Raw genomic sequence first — 15,658 nt, 5'->3', positions numbered from 1 at the left:
CGCTAAATATTTTACACCCAAAGCGGAAGTCTGGAGAAATCTTCGTTTTTATTTGATATGCAATAGAAAGTTCTGAATGTATAAAATCCTAACTGAAGGGCTATAAAGCATGAGAACAATGTACAAACATGACTTTCTGCAGAGATGTCAGTTGGCTTGAAAGAAATCAAAGTTCAGCATGAGGTAGTACAGCACTGTAGTGTTGGTTTACGGCAATTATAGACCAGTGAACATTAAGAATTTACCATTACTAGCTTGCCGAATGTCATTCCAGGAGGAAAAAATCATTCATCTATATGTACAATTGCGTTAAATAGACAACTGTAAAACATGTAATCAAGTAAAACCACAGGAATTAATGAAAGTACCTTTGTGGCTAATATTGGACTATTATCATTATACTCAGCCACTTTATTAGGTACACCATGGTAGTAAAAGGTTTTGCCTTCAGTTAATTCTTTGTGGCATTCCTTCATAAGGGTGTTGGAAACATTCACAAGATTTTGGTCCATACTGACATAGGATCATGCAGTTGCTTCAGATCAGTCGGCTGCAAATTTGCTGTTTACCACAGCCCACAGTGGATTGAGATCTGGTGCTCGCGGAGGCCATTGGAGTACAGCGAACTCAGTCATTCACAAACTGTTCGAGACGATACGAGCTTTATGACATGGTGCATTATTCTATCTTGTGGATCCAAACTGACCCTACCATCTGAATATCACAGCACATTTTCCCCAAACTTCTATTGTCCAATTTCTTCAAAGGTTCAGATCAAGTGTTGTGCATTCAGGGATGCAAGTGGTTATTTGAGGTACTGTTGCCTTTATAAGGAGATCGACCTACAAAATAGCATGAGATCGGGAACTTGCGTTACACTATAATTTCAAATTAGTCTGCCCATTCTTATCTGACCTCAAATCAGTGGGGCATTTTTATTCACACAACTGCCGCTCACTGGATATTTTTTTTGAACCCTTCTCTGTAAACCCTAGTGATGTTATGAGGAGAAAATCACAGTAGATCAGCAGTTTGTGACACTCAAGACTAGTGGGTCTGGCACCAAAAACCATGCCACTATCAGTCACTTACATCCCCATTCTGATGCTCGATTTAAACTTCAAGTTGTCTTGACCACGTCTACACGCCATGTGATTGGCAATTCGTGTTAACAAGCATTTGAGCATGTGTCCCTAATAAAGTGGCCGGTGAGTACGTATATCATTACAGCTAAGGTAACTAATGTCCTCCAGTATGCAAAATAAGTGAATTATGTACTGTCACGTGGTACCTAATTTATGTGGACTAGGATTCATGTATACATGAGAATACTCTTCAAATGAGAGTCTTACTGTTCAGGATGACGAAATGAGGCACTCTGCTCTAAACAGGTCATTGAGAAGTGTGGGTGAAATACTAATGTGCTGGTTATAGAATTAAGGTTTGTTCAAGGGAATGAGAGTACACGAGTATACAAATATATATGATTTAAGAACTTGCAGGTGAAAAGGCTTTACTTACATCCTGAGATTTCGCGAGGCGTGGTCTTGCCGGGACAAGGTCAAAGTGAAGCCCCTTGAAAAGTTGCTGAAACCCGTTTTTCAGTCTAGTGGTCCCCTGGGCTTTTTCGCACAGGGTTAAATTTTCCCACGGGATCTGCAATGAACCACTTGTCCCACACATTAGAAAAGGAGGATGTTCTCCCCCAGGGTTTGTAGTGTCCATTCCAATGGAGGAGTTTTGCAGCTTTCACAAACTGCGGGGAGTAGCGCTTTCCAGCACCCGTCGTGCCTGAAAAAAAAAAAGGCACGAGTATTGATCATACTGTTGAGTCAATATTAAAATATTCTAACCTGAAAACTTGCATCCTTTACATAAAATTAATTTAAAATGCAATTAAACAGGCTAGATGCTTATAAAACAGGAAATTGCTTTAAAAAAAACCTGGAAAAGTCTAAAAAAATGTGTAATATATATTTAGCAAGGTACATTAATTCCCAATTATGCGTCAATATATTGGACAATTTCCTTTAAAACGCAATAAAAGCTTCTAAAAAAATAATGTTATACATGTATGGCCATTAATGAGGATACCATGGTATGTGGAAGCATCACTTTCATGGTAACAAAAATCAGTGCTATCCGTATCTAAAAATAAAATGTGTTTTTGTTTCCCTTTAATCACCACTTGCCAAGATGCCTGACGTGCCACATCGGATCAATGGCGGAGTGGCGTTTGTAGAAAACAATGAGGAGTGGAGGGGTGATGATACTCTCTGCTAGTGTCTTGCTGTATAGATCCTCCCTGAAGGAAAACAACAAATTCTGGTTACCTCCAACAAAAGATTCCCCTCGCCTCATATTAACGTTCTTTGAAGATGACCTACCGTGAGTTAAGTTCCATCCAGTGCTCCAGCTGCAGGGTTATGTTCTGGTTCCTCCACTCTGTCAGGTTGGCGATTATGACCCCAGGGTTGAAGGAACACGTGTTGGCCTTCATCCCCAGCTGCTTGATTGCATCCTTTTTGAAGTCCAGGAAACCTAAATAGTTGTTCTATTGAAGAATGGATGCATTATTTATTCAAATATCACCTTATTTGCATGAAAACATTCCACCTCATGAATATTTTCCATAACTCATGGAAGAGATGGCGCACCGGATTCCCGGCACCTCGAATGATGCCCTTAACAGATGCGGAATCACAGTCGTCAGAAAAGGCTGCTGCGTGTCCTGGTTTGAGGTTAGTTTCATAAAGCTCCTGAATGTTCCCTGTGAACAGAACAGAACAGGCGAAGTCCATTCGGGAAATCCCCTTCCAGAGAACCTATTCTCTTACAATTAGTTTATGCGTTTTCTTTATGGTGGTGACTTACCTTGTACAATAACATCGTCATCCAAATAAATAGCTTTCTCTGCTTTGGGTAGGTATACAGGTAGGTAAAACCTGGCAAAAGTCAGCTGAAAAAAAGACCATTATTTAGCCAGAGACCAACATTTGTAAACAGAAACATGAATATTTCAAAAATCACTGTGATTAATTTTTTTTTTGTCTCACAGGTTGGGCATCTTGCAGCATTGGGGAATCTTTGGACATCTTCCCACTGAGGAGCTCAGGTTTGAAGATAACGATATTATATTTGACATTGTTTAGCTGTGTCTTACTAAGCCACACACTGTTGGTATAAACAAGAAGATGAGGTTATGTCTGACAACTGTTACTTTAATTTGCATGAGGAGAAAAAGAAGCTCCATTGTCTTGTCATTACTTGAGGTGCTCCACCGTGTCATTCAGGGTCACTATGGTGAAGACAACATTGGCTTTGCTGTTCTGATAGACGCTGTTCATGGCAGCAACCACAGCTCCAAGTCTTTCTTCGACAGCAGTGATGAGGACAGAGATCTCCTCTCCTTTCCTCACAGACTCCAGCCCGAGATCCGGAGACAACTCGGATTCAAAGGGAAGACTCTTCCCAGCAACTGAATGAGGAAATATATAGGATTTAACAAATTATATCGTGTTTCATTTTGATACAGTGAATTTGGTGTGATGGGATAAAAGCAACAAAAAAACCTTCATATATTCTGAGAAGCAGGTACAGAAGATAAGGAGAAACATACCTGGGTTTTCCATGTGTAAAATGTCACTGAGGTTGAGGAGATTTCGTTGAACTATGATCAGAAAGGCAACAGCCAGCAGCAAAATAATGACCACGTTTACTGGAAGAAACAGTACAGAGATTATCTCAATTATAGCTGGATGACACAGGGCAACGTTGTCTGAACTGTGACAGATTTGCTGAAGAGGGTTGTTGAGTGTCTCTACGGTGGCTCTGAAGTGCAAAACACAACGACAAATAAGAAAGCACAACGGCAAATAGGAAAACACAACGACATTAACTTCTTACGGAAAGGGTAGGGCCTTATAGCAGAGGACGGACCCTTCTGATTGGACAGACGGACTGTCTGTCTTTTAACCCTCTTAATCCGAAGCCTTTCGTGAGCGACGGAAAGTGACATGGAGGATTCAAAAACGTGACTCCCTAACTATTTGCACAATTTGATTATGAAAGCTGAGAAATGCCGCTATCTAGATATTATATAGGGTGACCAGATTTGAGTTTGTGAAAAAGGGGACACTTCGTCGCCAGATTGGAAATGGTGAAGTATCGTACCAAAGGCTCAAAATGGTCGTATTTGTAGGATAATTATCGTGTATCTGGCAACATTGAGATCGGTCGACCAATGACTATTCTCTCTACAGTCAGAGGACATGTCCGGGGAAAAGAGTACGTCTGGTCACCCTATGTTATGGCAATCAAGAAATCAGTGGCGGGAGAGCCTGTGATGAGGGGTAGAAGTGAGCGCAGCAGGAGAGCCGCTGCAGAAAGTTACGGAGAGATGGCTGTTTTACGAGAGTCTTAAAAGTGTCCTACGAGTGTAGATCTGGTTTAAAGACAGTTCAAAGATTGAGAAAAGACGAATATCATGGCATTATTACTGATTTCATCTTTACTTTTCTCAAAATCTATACTGTAATATTTCATGGAAATGTACACAAGCATAGAGGAGGTCAACGTGAACTGGGATCAAGTGAAAGCAGAGTGTTACCAGTTTTGGATCTGGTTTAAAGACAGTTCAAATATTGAGAAAAGACGAATATCATGTCATTTTAACTGATTTCATCTTTACTTTTCTCAAAATCTATACAGTAATAGTTCATGGAAATGGTTTAAAGACAGTTCAAAGTTCAAAAACACTTTACAAATAGGCGATTAATGCCTTTAAGGCTGTAAGCCCTTTTACCGTAACATCTTAAATAGAGGCACATTTCATTTTGAAATGCGGTCCACATGACCGCAGTCTTGAGAGCCCTGTATCATTTCGTGTTAAAATACAGAAAGTCCGTCTGTCCAATCAGAAGGGTCCGTCCTCTGCTATAAGGCCCTACCCTTTCCGTAAGAATTTAATTTTGTTGTGTTTTCCTATTTGCCGTTGTGCTTTGCACTTCAGAGCCACCGTATGTCTCCCAGTTTTGACTACTCTATTAAATTCTCATTGCACGATCTAGACAAGAGAACAGACATGCCTTCTAGAGACAAACTCACCTTTCCTCAGTGTCATGACACCGGCCTCACCAGTTCCTCCAGCACGTCTGATAAAACAACAAAACAACAAAAAATACGTCAAAAAAGTTGATCTGAGCGAAGACTAAAATGTAATGTAACGTTATCAGCTGGCTGGTTAGTGGGGAGCAAGATCAACCCGGATTGCGTGTACCATCAGCAAATTAGTTCAGATGCATAAATTAAAAATACATACGCCGCGGGTGAAATACTCTATTAAAAGGTGTCGGATAGGACAGGAATGGTAGTTTACGGTGAAGCCGTACTGCCAACTCAACATCAACAAGTTAAACGCTCTCCGCCAGCAAAAACGCACGTAACGTTAGCAATAGATGCCCATGCCGTTGCCTGTTTTAACGTCACGTCTGCTTGCTTTTTCCAGTACATACTAGATTGGATAATTTAGGATTAGGTATGTACATAAAATGTAATCCCCGCAGGTAAGTGTTAAACACGGCTAATGCTTTATATAGAATGATGGCTTGTAGACACTAAATATATTGACGCGCAGTCATTTAAGCCAGAATAAACGTTGGGGTCCTTCACAACACGACGTATCTTTTGTTGAAACCGGAAATCAATCTGCTTTAGTAGCAAACCAACCTGCAAGCGTCTGAATAAACATTTCTTCGGATTTGCTAGTTCACTCTAAACAAGAAAGATGCTGTCCGTATTCAAGTCCATTCCCTCGCACATGGTAAGAGATTACTAGCGTGTGTGTTTGGTAGCTATTCAACGTTAGTTATGGCAGCTACTCATCTATGCTATCGGTAGCTAACCTGTGCAGTGGTTAACGTTATATCGGTAACAGCTGCTACTTTAGCGTGTCCTCCAAAGCTAGAAGTTAACCAACCGCACAATAATTGTAATCTATTAAGTTTTAACATCGAACACAATGTTAACCTGTTGTTGGTGGATTTGGTCGCATTTATGACTATAATTGTCAACGCAATAACGTCACCGTAATTTTGTTTTGGGGACGTTGACTTTAGCCGTTAAATTAATTTCGATTATTTTAACATTTAACCTGTTCCCAAGGTTATTGCAAAGGCTATTAAAGCTTGAGGGCGAAGGCCAAGTTTCACTAGGTATTTGCATTGCACAGCTGTACCCTCCGAACGCCGATTTTGTTAATTTTGCCAAAATAATGTTTCTTCCTTCTGTTGCAGGATTATAAAGGCCAGAAACTGGCTGAACAGATCTTCCAAGGAGTAATACTCATCTCAGCGGTAACTAACCATGCACTTGAAAAGCATCGCACTAGAACGTCAATGAGTTGTTACCTGTTTGTCAGGTTAACTGATAATTTTTCTGATCTCTTTCCAGGTGATTGGTTTCGTGTATGGTCTGGTCATTGAACAGTTTGGGTGGACGGTGTATATTGTCTTGGCTGGCTTTGTTGTGTCTTGTGTGGTGAGTTCGATTTTTTTTCTTTTTAGCATTTTGATGTTGTTTCGAGGGAATGATCGATAGATAGCCAAGTTGTACTCCCTTTCTTCTATTGTGCATGGGTCTGTTTACTGTCTTGGGCAACACCATAGTTGCCCTTGGCGTTTCTTGTCTTCTTGTTGTGCGCCATTTAATGTTATTATTGCAAGGCATTACCAGTCAACATGTTTTAATATCTCTTTTTCTGTCCGGTAATGTAGTTGACGCTGCCTCCATGGCCCATGTACAGAAAGAATCCTCTTTCCTGGCAGCCAATTATACCAGAGATCAACCCGGAGCCCACCCAAAAACCTCAGGAGACCCTCAAGAAGAAGAAACATAAATAACTCATTGGTCCCTGTCTGGCTGTTGTTAGATCATGATAATACATCCTTTTGCCACAGTTGGGAAATAAAAGTCAGTCTTTGATAATTACTTGTGTCCAAATAATAAACATCTGATATTCTGTTTTATAAATAGGATGTTTGATTTTTTTATTTAGAATTTTTTTGTAGGATTTATTGCATACGCTAGTGTACGAAGCAGTTTTATTGTCAATCTCAAGGAAACATTTTATTATCTTCATTATGGAAAAAGGTTGTGAACAAAACATTTGATTAATTACAAAATACGTCAATATCTACAATACATCTGCATCACATTATTGTTTAAGTGAATACAATACATCAGAAGTAATCTTGTATCTTTAAAGACACAGCATTTCCAGCTTGCCTTATAAATCACAAGTACCCACTAAAGAGTTTTAACATGACTCCAATCTTTGCATAGAAATCCTGAAAACTACAGTAAGAATACATTCTGTTCTCATTTACATAAGATTGTTTGCATAAGAGCAGCTGCTCTATGGCAGAGAAGCAATGTTTTTTTGACAGGAAACTAATTTTCATTCACAATAATGTCCTTTTGTCAAAGCATTTATTTATACTTAAACTGTCAAATTTCTTCCAGTTACCTTTGGAGATCTTTCACAATGCTTGCCTATTCTAACAATTTGTGTCATAGAAATGCAAACGCCTATGCAGAATTTTCACTAAACGTTGACGGAAATATCTTCAAAGAATTTCAGCTGCCTCACCATCACAGCGTAAGCTTGGTACTTCTCATCTCCCATCTGGTCACGAAGGCACAGCTGCAGGGAAAAGGAAGTCATGCAGGTTAATTGAGTTCTACAGAGGGTTTGAACGTCACTTCATTATATTGTGCATGGAAAATTAATTATAAAGTTTCATCTGGTTAGTATATAAAATTGCTTCTTATAATGTTATGCTAAGGAGTGCTTATTCCACTCATTCGGTGTAATGTGATTAACTTCTGTAAAAGCTTACTTCTCGTTTGGTGTCATCCTCCACCTCCATGATTTCCAAAACTCGGTCCAGCAGCTTGACCCCCAGACCCTTCACCACATCTGTCCTTAAGTGTTCTATGGCTCTCCTGATCTTGGCTGGACCAGAGGTGGAGCCTTTTTGAGAGTAAAGTTTGTTAAACACAAGAAGGCTCCAGAATGGTCAACTGATGATAATATTTTAAAGTATCTCACAGATTGGTGCTTCACGCAGTGACAAGTTCTCTGCTTCCCCTCGAGCCTTCCCATGAAGCACCAGGGTATCCCTATACTTTCTGTTCAGTTTAAACTCTGGTACAGCAGTAGAACCAAATCTGTCTTTGTCCACCTCGCCCACACAGTCTCCAATATCCATGTTCAACGTCTGGGTCATCATGTGGACTAAATCTTGTATATCTCTCGATTCAGTCTTCCTGCATAAACCATGGAATACACAGCATGTTTTCTCAAGAAAGAAAAAAGTAAATATGTCCGTACAGACTTTCCGAAGCTGATAGAAATATAAATCAGTACGGTGACTACATTCAGGTTGAGGTGTGTGTTATTCTCTCTGGTGTCGTTGTTCACCTTTCCTTGCAGTCTCCTTCTGAACGTTCTGTGGAACTTGTGGATGAGCTGCATTCATCTTCATCTGACCTTTGATCCGGCAATTTATCCTCCTTCAATGAAACACATCCCACTGTTGTGACCATCATTTTGAAACAGACATCATTTTAAAATTAACCATAAAATGATCAGATTAGACTTAAGGGGGCCCATCCAGCTTTTTTTGTCGACCATAAAGACTTTTATTAAGTGGCGTTTCCTTCGTATGTAGAATTGAGTGCTTCAGTGATGGGTTGTCAGTACCTTAGAGCTGGCCCCAGAGATGGATGCTGAAACAGATCTGGCAACCGAAGCATTGCAGTGCTCATCCTTGGTGGAAGAGACATCATAGGATGCCCTTCTTATAACACTAACACCTGTGGAAAGAGAAAAAAAGTAATCAAGAAAGGAAACAAACGTATGTTCTTCTTTTTATAGATTCAGGATTGTGTTATGTAATGAAATATTAAATCTAAAACATTCCCATGTATGCTTGTTCCCCCACTGGGGTTAACTGTATGTCTATGTGAAGATGTGAAGATGTGAAAGCTTGGTGTATTCAAGCCTCCTATAGCTTTAAGCTGACCGTTGTTGGTTTTTGAGATGCTTCCAGTTATAGATTTCAGGCTTCGGTTAAGAAAAGATAGAAAGTACCTGGTTGGCTGGCAATCTCCACGGATTGCCTCAGTCTTCTCCTCTCTCTGGCAGACAGAGGACGATCCTGAAAATAAAATGGATCCATATTTTCTGTGATTAATAGGCTGTACCTGCTGTTTTCAGCTACAATAGGCACATATTTCAAAGTCATTAGCATATAAAAGAACTTGAGGAGAAACCATGTTTAATATTCATATAATATCTTTCCGTCCAAACTATGGCCTCAAATTTGCAATGACAGAACTAGATAACGGTTCTTACATGCTTCAGGCAGAATGGATATTCAGAAATATGGGGAGGCTGTGTACAGTTAGCAGGTGGATGAGCACACTTACCTGTGGCGGTGGTAGGAGCTCCTTAGAGGAGCTAACTGATGTGGAGGTTACAGCTGCACTGGCTTTCTTGCCCCCCGTGCCCTTCCTGCTCCTCTTCCTGCCGTCCATGGCTACGCTTTCAACCGGAGGGGGCGGTAAAGGTCTGGGAGCAGTCACCTTGGACTACAATAAAACATACAGAACGATAAAATAAATAAGAATAATTCAATCTACTGAAACTATTCATTGTTATATTTTAAGTCTTACTTTTGTAACGTTTGTTTTCAATAATAATTGAATAATTTTAACAGACATTTGCAACAATCATATCTTGACTTGAACTAACCCTAACCCTAAATTGTGAGTGTCCATACACAAATGCAATTGGAAAACAGGAGCCTTGACAATAGTTGAGCAAAAGGCAGAAGCACTTTCTAGAAGAGTAAAGCCTTCTTTCTCTCAGATTCCCCCTGTTAACCCATGAGGCACTCGCCTAAATGATAGATTGAAACATATAAATTAATGTATATTTCAATTAAGACCCCAACTTGCATTTCAAGGTCCAAAGTTGCATTAGCTAATGTATCTGTGTTCACCTTGTCTTGATCCCCCTGTGGCTGTCGGATGTCCCTCCCTCTGTGCTGCTGTGACATACATGGGGCTGATGAGAACGGAGGAGGTTGGTATGGAGTGTTTGGACCCTTAGTGGTCGGTGAGGGCAATTCCTCTCGAACAGGCTAGGAGCAGAAACAAATATACATATCAGCAAAAAACGTTGCACAATACACGCAAACCATTCCAGTGTGACACGGCCTGCGTACGGCCCTAATTTGGCCTCCAATGTGTACAAGAACTTTGCTGCTCACCGGTGTTGGCAGTAACGGCTGTAACAGCTTTTCAGTAGATTCTAGGCTATCCTAAAAAAAAAAATTTACACGTAAAAAAACCACACAGAAACTCAGCACAATTAGTAAGAGCACTTACTTGGATGTCTGAGGTACGGTGTTGTGTCAGAGCTCCCTTGAGAAGAGTAACAGTGTCACTTTCCATATTTACTTCCACAACCATTTCAATATGATCTACGTTGGATTTGTGTGCGGATCTCCTCTCAACGTTGAAAAATGCCAACTCGCTCCCAACTCCCAGCTTTGGGTTCTGCATGTCAGCCTCTTTAAGTAACTCCATGGTATCGCCCTTACCACCAACATCTGACATCGGTTTCTCCCCATCGAGGGAAAAAGTATCCCCAGGGCTTGCCGTGGCCTGCGGATTAATGTCTAACAACCCATTGGACTCCCTCCTCTCATCTGCTCCCCATCTGCCAACACCTGATACTGACTTCAAAGGGTGCTTGACGGGGGAAGGAGGTAGAGAGGTATCAGGTTTTCTTCTCCCCCTGCTTTCTTTGTACACGGTGTGAGTCATAGGCTCATGACCTACATGTTGGTGCAACACAACTGACTGGGACTCCTGCACCTGTCCCTTCATGGGGTCCTTCTCCTCTTGCAGTTGGACATTAATGTTGCTGATGGTTGTCAGGGATGCGATGCTGGCTTTCAGCGCATCAGCTGAGGATGATTTGGGTGGCTGTGGCGTTTGGACCGGGGTGTCGTCTTTGAAGCCGTCCCAAACTTTATGTTCATGTGTTTTATCTTCTTTCTGAAGATTAAGTGAAAAAACATGGTCACGCTTCACAGGCTGACATCAGAAGTGAAGAAGATCGAGGTGAACAGGCTGGACAATGGGCATCTCACTACTTGAAGGTTAATACACAAACATGTGGAGAAAAAAAAATAGTTACCAGTGTTAAACCAGCTGTACTATTCTATAGTCACTCACACATTTCCCCCTAGACAGAGGTTCAAGCTGGGGACCTCTCTCAGGTTTTGGCAATGAAGACACCACAGATGGTGCACTGGTGGCCCTACAATCACCACTGCCACCAACAGCTTTCTTTCTTGACTTGGCAGTTTTTCTGTAAAGAACCAAATCAAACAAACATATAAATGAAGATATGACTTGAAGCTCTCTGTGGGAAAGGAACAGAAAAAAGGGGGTAGAAACTCATATCTGTCAGTTGGTAATGGTTCCAATTGAAGCGTATACAGAAATAAATACAATTTGCGTACAAAATATTGCTTTAAAGACGTTAGAAATAAAAGCCAGGCAGTCTGGTGTCAGTGCTACCTACTCTTTAGTGGCCTCTAGGAACATAGCGATTTGTTGTTTGATGTAGGGCTGCCTGAGGATAAGTTTGACATCAGGCCTGTCTTCAGGTCTCCTACACAGCATGCACTTGATCAGTTCTCCCAGCTGTAGATCATACCTACTGGGCATCTGTGGCAGCTGATGACAAAACCAGGGAAATAGTTTTGTCATTGTGAAACAAATTACATTTTCAGAATCAAGATTTGGAAAAACAGCATGCTGTTTTTCATTTATAGTTCCCCAGGACAAGGATAAGACTATTCCAAACTCCAGTTTGTCCACGGAGCTAGCAATAATGTCCAGGATCTGTTATGATACTCTTAGGAAACCACAAACAAATGAGAACCTCAGATCAAATACTTTTGTGTAAAAAAGCGGTCATCTGGAAAAGTATAACAATGTATTAAAACCAAAAACATTCAAACTTGACCGTACAGAATATCTAATAAAATGTATGTAAAAGAAAGATAAAACCCACCTTTCCTTCAACAATACGATAAACCAGGGAGTTCATGTCCTTGGCATTGAAGGCATGTTTCAGTGTGGACATTTCATACACACAGCAGCCCAGGGCCCATACATCTGACTAGAAACAAATAACATTGATTTATAAAGCATTTACTATGACCAGTCTTAAATAAACTATGCAGTGTATGAGCAAACAACCATATTACCTTGTGGTTGTAGGGTTTATTAGAGAAGAGCTCCGGACTCATGTAGTAAGGGGTCCCAATGAGCGTGCTGGCCATATCATTCTGGTTCTCCAAAACTCGTGCAATGCCAAGGTCCCCAACTTTGATAATATTAGTCTTTGTCAGAAAGATGTTCTGTGTTTTAAGGTCTCGGTGAAGAATGTTCCTCTCATGCAGGTACTGCAAGGCAAAATCCAAGATCTCCCAAACTTGTATAAAGAAGATAAATTATGTGTTACCTAGCATAGTGTTCACTTTCAAGTTTCAAACAATACCTGTAGTGCCATGGCTATCTGGACGAACCACTCAACCACCTGCCTCTCAGGTAAGAGTTCGCCCTTTTGCTGTTTGAGACGATGATATAGGTCACCGCCTTCACAGAAACCCATCACAATGTATAGCTGGCAGTCATCTCCTTCCCAAGACTCCCTGTATGTCACAATGTTAGGGTGGCGAAGCTGAGACAGAAGCTGGGCCTCCTGCTCTGCAGAACGCCGTTCTCGCTTGGAGGAGGTGGTTAAATTCAGCTTTTTAATAACATACTGGGGAAAAAATGGAAAACATGGAGTCACTCTCAATCAGTATTTGTCATTTCAGTTCTGTGAAAATAAACACAAAATATAAACATAAATCAGAAACTAAAACGCTTGAAATTAAGCATTTCCAAACATACAATAGTAGAACACAGTTTTAGTTTACTAAATACTAAACATGGCAGCTCACATGAATTAGACTTTGTTGTTTTACATCTTAAGACCAAACTAGAAGACTTCCTTTCCAGCAGGGTGATACCAGTCATAGATCAGCTGCAGTTTTTTGTGGTTAAATGGGTAAAACCATTGTCCTTGTGCGTTCAACCCCTTCTATGTCTCATGGGGGTCACTGCGGACTGGAAACAATAAACTGTCAAATTTGATGTTATTACCTTGAATATAACGTATGCCTTTGCAGCGTCATCTCTCCCAGAGCACTGGAGGTATTAACCTTATAGAGTGTGTTCCATAAAGCTCAAACATAATGTAAAAGATCGTGACGCTGACTATGAGATTTTAGCATACTTTAGCTATAAGCTAGTTGAAACTTAGCTGGACGTGACGTTGTTTTGAACCACCATTCGCTGTATTAAATGCCAGAGACGTTTTGTACCTCACCTGTTTTCGGTCAGTTTTGTGTTTCACCAAGTTCACTTCGCCATAGCTCCCTTTACCAACGACCCTGATGAAAATATAATTATTCATCATTGTTCAAAACGCTTCATAAGGCTACACGACTTTTCCGGCAACGATAACAGTTTTATTTCGTCCCATACTCTAGACGAAAAGACGAGATAACCAATTGAAATCCGTTTGGGAAAATTTCGCACTAAGAGTTAATTAGCTCACAATGCCAGCATTGAGATTTTGAAAACGTAGGAAATCAGAAGCGGTCGATAGTTTCGTCACTAGGCAACTGTCAGCTTACTGCCAACGACGGTGAGAGGGTCCGACTGGCTCCAACACAGCGCCGTGCGCACCACAGCGCCCCCAGCCTCTGCATGGTGCAACTTCATTAAATCAGGAATCAGGAACATTGCATAACATCCAACAAGCCAATGAACAACAAGACAGATAAGGCAACATAGTGCAAGAACAACATGCAATAGGAATTTCAATTAAAAATAAAAGTTAAAAATAAAAAGTTTGAAAAGTTAAAAATAAAGTACCAAAATGGTCACCAGATGGTCAGACTCCCATCCCCGCCAGAGATCAGTCCAATGAGGGTGGTGTCATCCACAAACTTCAGGAGCTTGACGGACTGATGGCTGAAGGAGCAGCTGTTGGTGTACAGCAGGGGTCTCAAACTCAAATCAGCTGCGGGCCAGATGCAGCCCACTTCAACCGAACGCGGGCCAGACTAGCGTCCGAACGGCATGGTCGACAATAACACAACTTAACACTCGGTCCGAATGAGACTGCAACACTAGTCCTCCTTTAACTCAGCGGGGGAGACCTAAGGTCATGTGACCCCATGTCAGTCACATGCATGCCACGTTCACTGGACAAGCACACAGTAGGAAACCAGAATATCATAACATGTCCCACACAGCAGCTGACAGTGGGGTTACAGTATAAAACTTGCGGGCCGCACTAACATTACACTTTCATATTAAGGATGGGGCCACAAAATATCGTCCTGAGGGCCGCAATTGGCCCGCGGGCCGCGAGTTTGAGACCCCTGGTGTACAGGGAGAAGAGCAGAGGGGATAGAACGCAGCCTTGGGGGGAACCGTTGCTGATGGTCCGAGAGGCTGAGACATGTTTCCCCAGCTTCACGTGCTGCTTCTTGTCAGACAGGAAGTCAGTGATCCACTGCAGCTGAAGTCGGGGGCGTCCAGCTGAGAGGGTTTATCCTGCAGCAGCTATAGAGGACAAAACATGGCTTAAGTATGAATAAATAAATGAATAAATGTATACATAAATACAGGAATAAATAAATGTGTAAATAAATGAATACATGTATAAATAAATACAGGAATAAATAAATACATGTATAGATTAATAAATAAATGTATGAATAAATAACTAAATGAATGAAATAAATATGGATTTGATAATCGAACAGGTCATTACATTACATTACATTACATGTCATTTAGCTAATGATTTTATCCAAAGTTACAATAAGTCTATTCAACCAGGGATACAAACTCAGAAGAACAAGAAACAAGAAAGTGCAATTCCATCAAATAGGCCAATTTACAATTTGCTATAGATAAGTGGCATTACAAGTACAATTTAGGTGCTACAATTTGTTAGTCTTTTAGTCAAGGTAGAGTCTGAAGAGGTGTGTCTTTAGTTTGCGGCGGAAGATGTGAAGGCTCTCTTACGGTGGCCCCGAAGTGCAAAACACAACGGCAAATAGGAACGCACAACGACAAATAGGAAAACACAACAGAAAATAGAATTAAATGTTGCACGTTCTAAAATCCTGCGCAGTTTTGCTACATTTAGCATTATCATATGAACAAAAAAGCACGACAATATTCATATGTCACTTTTTCAAACATTTAGAGAGAAATTCATGTAAATTCATGCAATAACTTTAGGATAATGTTTGGCAGTAACACAAAGTTGTTAAATAATCTAAATGTTAAATGTAAATCTAAATGTTAAATGTTAAATCTAAATCTAAATGTTATGTTATATATAAATGTTAAATGTAAATCTAAATGTAAATGTTAAATGTAAATCTAAATGTTAAATGTTCACTCTACATATCAGATTTGATGACTGAACATTACAATATTT

At 40.5% G+C, this 15,658-nt stretch overlaps 3 protein-coding genes across 12 annotated transcripts; 1 reads left to right on the top strand and 2 right to left on the bottom strand.

Moving 5' to 3' along the window:
- Window positions 1–29: 29 nt before the first annotated feature.
- Window positions 30–5,467, bottom strand: glt8d1 (glycosyltransferase 8 domain containing 1). Of its 2 annotated transcripts, none has more exons than XM_040202707.2 (10): window positions 5,321–5,467; window positions 5,107–5,153; window positions 3,620–3,718; window positions 3,268–3,478; window positions 3,057–3,174; window positions 2,875–2,959; window positions 2,658–2,770; window positions 2,388–2,554; window positions 2,186–2,305; window positions 30–1,791 (listed from the first exon to the last, which is right to left on the bottom strand). In XM_040202707.2, the coding sequence occupies exons 2-10, from the start codon at window positions 5,120–5,122 to the stop codon at window positions 1,683–1,685; spliced, it is 1,038 nt and encodes a 345-aa protein (XP_040058641.2). In that variant the 5' UTR covers window positions 5,123–5,153; window positions 5,321–5,467; the 3' UTR covers window positions 30–1,682. The 2 variants fall into 2 exon arrangements, with proteins under 2 accessions (XP_040058641.2, XP_040058639.2); XM_040202705.2 differs by having other exon boundaries at window positions 2,193–2,305.
- Window positions 5,468–5,544: 77 nt separating this feature from the next.
- On the top strand, window positions 5,545–7,029 carry spcs1 (signal peptidase complex subunit 1). The gene is made up of 4 exons (XM_040202711.2): window positions 5,545–5,821; window positions 6,294–6,353; window positions 6,451–6,537; window positions 6,774–7,029. The coding sequence occupies exons 1-4, from the start codon at window positions 5,786–5,788 to the stop codon at window positions 6,897–6,899; spliced, it is 309 nt and encodes a 102-aa protein (XP_040058645.1). The 5' UTR covers window positions 5,545–5,785; the 3' UTR covers window positions 6,900–7,029.
- A 69-nt stretch (window positions 7,030–7,098) lies between these two features.
- nek4 (NIMA-related kinase 4) lies at window positions 7,099–14,357 on the bottom strand. 9 transcript variants are annotated; one of them, XM_078092234.1, is made up of 18 exons: window positions 14,074–14,357; window positions 13,833–13,901; window positions 13,523–13,586; window positions 12,647–12,913; window positions 12,354–12,551; window positions 12,158–12,265; window positions 11,663–11,817; window positions 11,311–11,446; window positions 10,456–11,130; window positions 10,338–10,388; window positions 10,068–10,208; window positions 9,493–9,654; window positions 9,155–9,221; window positions 8,765–8,877; window positions 8,483–8,574; window positions 8,111–8,328; window positions 7,899–8,032; window positions 7,099–7,702 (listed from the first exon to the last, which is right to left on the bottom strand). In XM_078092234.1, exons 4-18 carry the CDS (start codon window positions 12,758–12,760, stop codon window positions 7,604–7,606), a joined length of 2,463 nt encoding a protein of 820 aa, XP_077948360.1. In that variant the 5' UTR covers window positions 12,761–12,913; window positions 13,523–13,586; window positions 13,833–13,901; window positions 14,074–14,357; the 3' UTR covers window positions 7,099–7,603. The 9 variants fall into 9 exon arrangements, with proteins under 9 accessions (XP_077948360.1, XP_077948364.1, XP_077948359.1 ...); XM_078092238.1 differs by lacking the exon at window positions 14,074–14,357 and having other exon boundaries at window positions 10,912–11,130; window positions 13,833–13,882; XM_078092233.1 differs by lacking the exons at window positions 13,833–13,901; window positions 14,074–14,357 and adding an exon at window positions 13,754–13,831.
- Window positions 14,358–15,658: the final 1,301 nt, after the last annotated feature.

Source organism: Gasterosteus aculeatus, chromosome 17 (genome assembly GCF_964276395.1).
Source record: "Gasterosteus aculeatus chromosome 17, fGasAcu3.hap1.1, whole genome shotgun sequence".
NCBI lineage: Eukaryota > Metazoa > Chordata > Actinopteri > Perciformes > Gasterosteidae > Gasterosteus > Gasterosteus aculeatus.
The sequence above is the reverse complement of the archived record's forward strand: the minus strand, read 5'-3'. Positions and strand labels throughout refer to the sequence as shown.

What these genes read in the sequence shown, in the direction of transcription:
- spcs1 (XM_040202711.2), top strand. Translation starts at nt 5,786, where the DNA reads ATGCTGTCCGTATTCAAGTCCATTCCCTCGCACATG. An exon ending in GAGTAATACTCATCTCAGCG is followed by an intron (nt 6,354 to 6,450) that starts GTAACTAACCAT and finishes ATCTCTTTCCAG; the next exon opens with GTGATTGGTTTCGTGTATGG. An exon ending in GCTTTGTTGTGTCTTGTGTG is followed by an intron (nt 6,538 to 6,773) that starts GTGAGTTCGATT and finishes CCGGTAATGTAG; the next exon opens with TTGACGCTGCCTCCATGGCC.
- nek4 (XM_040202701.2), bottom strand. Translation starts at nt 13,612, where the DNA reads ATGATGAATAATTATATTTTCATCAGGGTCGTTGGTAAAGGGAGCTAT. An exon ending in ATCGTATTGTTGAAGGAAAG is followed by an intron (nt 11,818 to 12,157) that starts GTGGGTTTTATC and finishes TTTTGTCATCAG; the next exon opens with CTGCCACAGATGCCCAGTAG. An exon ending in AGCCGTTACTGCCAACACCG is followed by an intron (nt 10,209 to 10,337) that starts GTGAGCAGCAAA and finishes TTCTGCTCCTAG; the next exon opens with CCTGTTCGAGAGGAATTGCC.
- glt8d1 (XM_040202705.2), bottom strand. An exon ending in GACACGGTGGAGCACCTCAA is followed by an intron (nt 3,175 to 3,267) that starts GTAATGACAAGA and finishes TTATACCAACAG; the next exon opens with TGTGTGGCTTAGTAAGACAC. An exon ending in TGCTGCAAGATGCCCAACCT is followed by an intron (nt 2,960 to 3,056) that starts GTGAGACAAAAA and finishes TCTTTTTTTCAG; the next exon opens with CTGACTTTTGCCAGGTTTTA.